Genomic DNA, 6,152 nt, shown 5'->3' with positions numbered 1-6,152 from the left:
GGTGACTAGTTGGTGATAATCAATTGTTCAGAAACTATTTTCCTGAAAGTGATCAATTAATTTCTTTCAAATCGCTTGAGAGGATTGTCAGCATCAAATATCTGAAATGCCTCCACCTGCTGTTTCTGATCCTTGTTATGTCAGCAAGATTACCATAACTGCTATTGTGGACTTTACTGAATATAAGTGCATACACACACACGCAAACGGAGAGAGAGAGAAAGAGAGAGAGAGAGAAACAAGACGCTGCTCTCTAGTCTAGCCTGTCCCAAATTTAATCAACGACGAGATAAAACAATTCGAAAGGGCCACAAAGAACTTCTGTTCTCCTGTTGCAGCCTCCAGCCATTTCTCTCCCGTTTCCTCCCTCGATAGGATTTAGAATGCGATATCAGCAGCACTCAGACTAGGAGCTGTTACCCCAAGAGAAGAAGAAGAAGAAGAAGAAGAAGAGGAGGAGGAGGAGGCAGTCTTATCACCCAAAGCATCTCTCTCGTTCCACCATCAACCAACTTTCACTCTTTTATGCCTTCCTTCCTTCCTTCCTTCCTTCTACGCCCTCAAGTGGAACAAATACGCCCATTCTACTAGGTCTTCGCCTGATATAGAGCAGAGATCCGGGCTCAGTGTCTGTTGTGCCTAGAAAAAGGATCGGTTATTCGTAGAAAGTGGAAGGAGGCGGTTCTCAACTCCCAGGTGAACGGTGGGGAAATGGCTGGTCTCTATGAGGGGGACTGACTGCAAAGGGTCTTAACGAGATTTGTTTTCTGCAAAATGGCCATTAGAGAAAAAAGGATTCTCAAAACTTTGAGAGAGAGAGAGAGATATGATTTCTTGGCCACCCCAGAAAATAGGTATCTTAAAAATTTCATTGAGAGAAAGACATACAGAAACAGGGAGAGAGAGAGAGAGAGAGAGAGAGAGAGAGAGAGAGAGGCTTTATTGACCAGTCCACATAAATTTCCAGTTTTTATAACTAGTAGGAACACAATATCTAGATTATATCAGGGATAGGGGAGAGAGAGAGAGATGAGAGAGAGAGAGAGAGAGAGACGAGGAGAGAAGAGGAGATGCGGATGAGAGAGAGAGGAGGAGAGAGAAGAGAGAGATATCATCTATGGAAGACCAATGAATCCTCTTCTGTCAATTAAATCATGATTTATTTCCTTTCAATTCTTCTTCTTTTTCTTCCTTATGGAAGAAGGAACATATCGAGAAACTCAGTCGTGTCTCTCCAGCAGCGCCTGAGGACGGGAGGGGAGTCAGAAGCTCTACAGGACATCATTTGGGAAAGAACTTCATAGACACTTGATGCTAACTCTCGTTGCTGTTCCGGGTTGGGGTGTGGGCTATGGGTTAGGGTTGGAGGTGGGTGTGGAGGGATGTGGGATGGGGATGATGTATGGGCGGGGTGAGGGAGTGTGGGGTTCGAAGGCGCGTTGGTCGTGGGATGGGATGTGGGTTGGGTGTTTGGTGTGTGCGGTGGATTGGGCAGTGGGGTGTGAGGGTGTGGGAGTGTGGGGTCGGGTGGGGTGGGGAGGGGTTATGGTGGGAAGTGTGGGGTGGGGTGTGAGGTGGGGTTTGGGTGTGGTGTGGGGGTTAGGGTGTTGTGCAATGTGTGGGGTTGGGTAAGGCATAGAGTGTGGAATGTGGGGTAGGGGGGTGTGGGCACTGAATTTAATGAATTGATAATTAATTTATAGGATTGTGTCTTCGGTCTCTTGAGGTTTATAACGAATAAGGTTTTAGTTTCTCTCCCTGGAAAGAATGGGATGGCTGTCTGCATATAGTATATAAAAAAAAGATGATTAAATTCGATTAAAGTGCTTCCTAACCTCATACTTCATACCTGTATGATAGACTGATGCAGGGTGATTGCAAGTATGATAATAGTCATTATTCTATTTAAACTGATCTTTGAAAGTAAGTTATTTAAGGCTTAAATATTTGCAGTTTCATCTCCAACAAGATTCGTGGGATGAAAATATCTTTTTAATCAGCAATGTCGAGAAACAATACCTGGAGACATCCCTGGATAGTGATGTCATTGTTTAGATATCAAATAAACTCTCTCTCTCTCTCTCTCTCTCTCTCTCTCTCTCTCTCTCTCTCTCTCTCTCTCTCTCTCTATATATATATATATATATATATATATATATATATATATATATATATATATATATATATATATATATATATATATATATAATTCAATCCGTTTAAAGCTTTGAACGAACCCAATGTATTCCTGAACGCTCTTTGCCTCTATTTGCATTCCCATTCCGTGCGGAATCCACAATTGTAAAACTGTGCCGGAATACCTGCTTTTTCATCCAGTGTCACTTCCAGTACCTCTGTTGAACTGGAAACCGTTGGCGTTTTTCGTGCAGTTCCTTCACCTAACATTGTTACTCTTTTATTGTTAGTCTTTCCGCTGGAAACTTGATCCGCGCGTGTCTGGAAACTGGAAAGGTATTGATGGACTTACTCCCTCGTGCTTTTTTGAGTTGTTGGGAAAATGGTTTCCAGGGATGGAGGATTTGAATGAATGATTTTCTTGAAAGGAATCTTTTCTCCAAGAGGATGAGGATTTGTGGTTCATTTCACGAGAATCGATGAATAAGACACCGATGGGCAGAAAGGCCATTATTTTGAACATAAAGGGGCGTTTCACCTGATCTTTTGCGTCATCAACCTCTTACGACATCGTGGGATTCATGATATATCATTAGCCATAAAGGAACGCTTGTATAGGTGTACGTATTGTCACGTTTTTGTATGAATACAGTGTATATCTCTATGATGGTTTATGAGTAATTTTGCATATCTCTTTTTAAATAGTTCTTCGTTACTGATAGTGACAAGAATGATGAATCCTAAAATCCTAGGCCATGATGGTTCCAAAACAGTTTATCATTAGTGGGCGATACATTCTAATATTTGCAACATTATAGCCAAGATTCAAAGTTAACTATACATCGGTGATTATGTTGCAGCTCTCTCTCTCTCTCTCTCTCTCTCTCTCTCTCTCTCTCTCCTCTCTTACTCAAATATAATACAAATACCAATTGATATATCTTTCCAGAAAAAGAGTGGAACTTTTCTAGGTGGAAGTGACGACGCTCCTTTCCCGAGGTTATACATCTCATTTAGAGAGAAACACCTCTAAAGGTGTGTGTGTGAGAGAGAGAGAGAGAGAGAGAGAGAGAGAGAGAGAGAGAGAGACTCATTATGGAGGCAGAACAGTTTTCTCACAGAATAAACATTTTAGGAAAAGACTGAATCCGCCACAACAGAGATAAACTAATGTCCGCTGTTCCATTATGGATTTGAATCCAGAATAAATTCTCAAACAACAATATTACGAATATGTACACAATACAAAACTGATAAAGATTCGAATATTACAAGAATTTATAAACTTGGACAAATAATAAAAAAAGGATAAAGATATGAATATTGCAAAACAATGGTAACCTTTCCATGAGTAAATATCCAATTAAAGATTCATAATATTTGATGATTTGTTCAGTCCAGTCTTACATTTGTTATCACCTAGAAATAATGTATGGAAGCTGAAATGTTACGCATTATTCATTATTTTCATTAAATTTGTGTCATTTAGATATAATGATAAAAATAATTAACTGTCAAGTAATTCATTTTGTCTACAATAAATAATATTCACTTAAATAAAGAGCTTGAAACACCATCGCCTGATTTTGAAAAGTTTTTACAAACTCCAAAATGGGTTTCTGTATCGTTATAAAGAAAGTATTGCCACTTCTCTGCAACTCATATCACAGTATTGCTTTTGTATCGAAATAACTCTTCCACGATTGATATAAAATAAAAGAAAATTCAAATTCAAAAGAGGCAGAATAATTTTTCACTTGGATTTATTGTCTATTGAATTCACGTTCCAACAGATTTGCTTTTCCGTCGATTTCGGATAAATAATTAATTGCCTTTCGGGATTCAGTTCAACTTACTTTGATTGATTGATTGATTGGATGTCCTCCTTTGGCTCACTTGGTGGATGGATTGGCTGCATGTAGGGAGAGTGTGTGTTGGTTTATATACAGTCATTACTATATATATACATATATATATATATATATATATATATATATATATATATATATAATACAAAGAATTTGCATGTGTTACTCTTTAGCAAGATATTTACAAACTTCCAAATAAATATTACAAAACAAAGACATTCTATTGTATACATCTCTCATCTCCCTTTAGAACGAAAAGCGAAACAGATATAAAATAGATCAGAACACTTAAAAAAATCATCCAAATAAAGAATAACTAAAACCGGGAAGGAGAGAAAACGCGAAAGAGAAAAGAGATGAATCATATGTTTGCAAAGATCACAAGAAAACTCGACCTAGACACCAGACCCCTTCTTGTTCTATGTCCTTTCTCCCCACTTTCTCTCTTCCTTTCTCCTCTTCTTCCAACGTTATCACCTCTTTTCTCTTGCTACGTTTCTTCCCCCTTCGTCCTCTTCTCCTTCTACTCCTTCATTCGATCTTGACATTCTTTCTTTCTCGCTCTCTCCTTTAACTGGGCATTTTGTAGGATCTCTCTCTCTCTCTCTCTCTCTCTCTCTCTCTCTCTCTCTCTGCCCCAGACACCCGATGATAGGAACTGACAATATTCCTTCTCTCGGATTTCCCAATATTTTTCTTCATTTATTTCGACGAGGCCATTTCGTCGAAATAAATGATGAAAGGTTAACTAGAGACACTGGTTTCTTACCGTCTTTCCTTTCTACTGCACAATTTCTCGCTAAATGCCCTTTCCCATTACATCGGAAACAAGTTAATTCTGAGCCCCTAGATGCCACTTTACTCTTACAAACCTTAGACGTATGACCAGGTTTTCCACATGTATAACAGGAATAGTCACTTTTACTCGCATTGCTATTACTAGGACTGAAACTTTACTGCTTTGTACTCTACCAGATGAAGGACCATTTCGTTTCTTACTAACACTCAAATTATGAGTTAGACTATATTCGTCAGCTAGCCTAGTTGCTCTTGCAAAAGATACTTCTCGCCTGTCTTCTATATAAAGTTTAATCTCAGGGGATACGTTATCTTTGGAGTTTTCTAACAACACTTAAGTTCTTCAAACTATCAAAATCATCAACTTTAGCAGAAGTTAACCAATCAAAAAACAGCCTTTCTAACTTCTTACCGTGTTCTACATACGTAATATTTTCATCCTTTCTCAAGTTTATAAATTTCTTACGGTACACCTCCGGTACTAACCTGTACGCGCTAAGAGCAGTTTCTTTCACAATATCGTAATTATCATAATCCTCCTTAGACATGCAACTATACACAGTAAGCGGCCTACCACTCATAACTGACTGCAAATATAAAGTCCACGTTTCTTTAGGAGAACCTACTCTTCCCATTAACTTCTCAAAACACGTGAAATATGCCGTAACATCCTCCTCATCAAACTTTGGTACTAATATTAGCACTGCACTCATACCTAACGTATCAGCTTCGTTTTAGTTCTTCTCTGACCGACTGTTACGAGTACTTCCCCTTAACCGAGCAATTGCCAACTCAAGCATATGTTCTTTCTCTCTCTCTCTCTCTTCCTGCTGCATTACCAACACTTCTCTCCCTTGCTGCATTTTCATTACTTCTCTCTCTTGCTGCATTTTCATTGCTTCTCTCTCTTGCTGCATTTTCATTGCTTCTCTCTCTTTCTCTTGCTGCCTTTTCATTACTTCTATCTCAGCCGCTCTTTCATCTCTCTCATACTTTTCTCTTTCTTTCTTCTCAACATACTCACGGAGATCATTCCCCTCTAGACCCAGAAGCTTGCCTGACTCAATAATCTCTTTCCCCATCTCACTCATTCTGGTTATTTCTATATTCTCCGTTTCAAACTGTTAGTGCTATTCTAAGCAAGGCCGCCAAAAATGTTACGGCCTCTGAGAGAGGTCCGCTTGAGGTTCGATATGAAAAAAAAAAAAAAAAAAAAAAATGTGACATCAACAGTTGAAACTGGGGATAGGAATATAGAAAGAAACCCTAACATAACAAAGGTTTATTTACAAGCTTACAAATAAAGGTAAATGCAGAATGGTATCTCCTATTTACATAAAAAAAATAGAA

At 38.7% G+C, this 6,152-nt stretch overlaps 1 protein-coding gene across 1 annotated transcript; it reads right to left on the bottom strand.

The window, feature by feature from the left end:
- Window positions 1-1,349: 1,349 nt before the first annotated feature.
- LOC135208097 (uncharacterized) lies at window positions 1,350-5,893 on the bottom strand. The gene is made up of 2 exons (XM_064240245.1): window positions 5,796-5,893; window positions 1,350-1,671 (listed from the first exon to the last, which is right to left on the bottom strand). The coding sequence occupies exons 1-2, from the start codon at window positions 5,891-5,893 to the stop codon at window positions 1,350-1,352; spliced, it is 420 nt and encodes a 139-aa protein (XP_064096315.1).
- Between the last annotated feature and the right edge of the window lie 259 nt (window positions 5,894-6,152).

This window comes from Macrobrachium nipponense, chromosome 34 (genome assembly GCF_015104395.2).
Source record: "Macrobrachium nipponense isolate FS-2020 chromosome 34, ASM1510439v2, whole genome shotgun sequence".
Lineage (NCBI taxonomy): Eukaryota > Metazoa > Arthropoda > Malacostraca > Decapoda > Palaemonidae > Macrobrachium > Macrobrachium nipponense.
This window is presented reverse-complemented; position numbering and strand designations above follow the sequence as displayed.

What these genes read in the sequence shown, in the direction of transcription:
- LOC135208097 (XM_064240245.1), bottom strand. Translation starts at nt 5,893, where the DNA reads ATGAGTGAGATGGGGAAAGAGATTATTGAGTCAGGCAAGCTTCTGGGT. An exon ending in GAGAAGAAAGAAAGAGAAAA is followed by an intron (nt 1,672 to 5,795) that starts GTATGAGAGAGA and finishes CATTAAATTCAG; the next exon opens with TGCCCACACCCCCCTACCCC.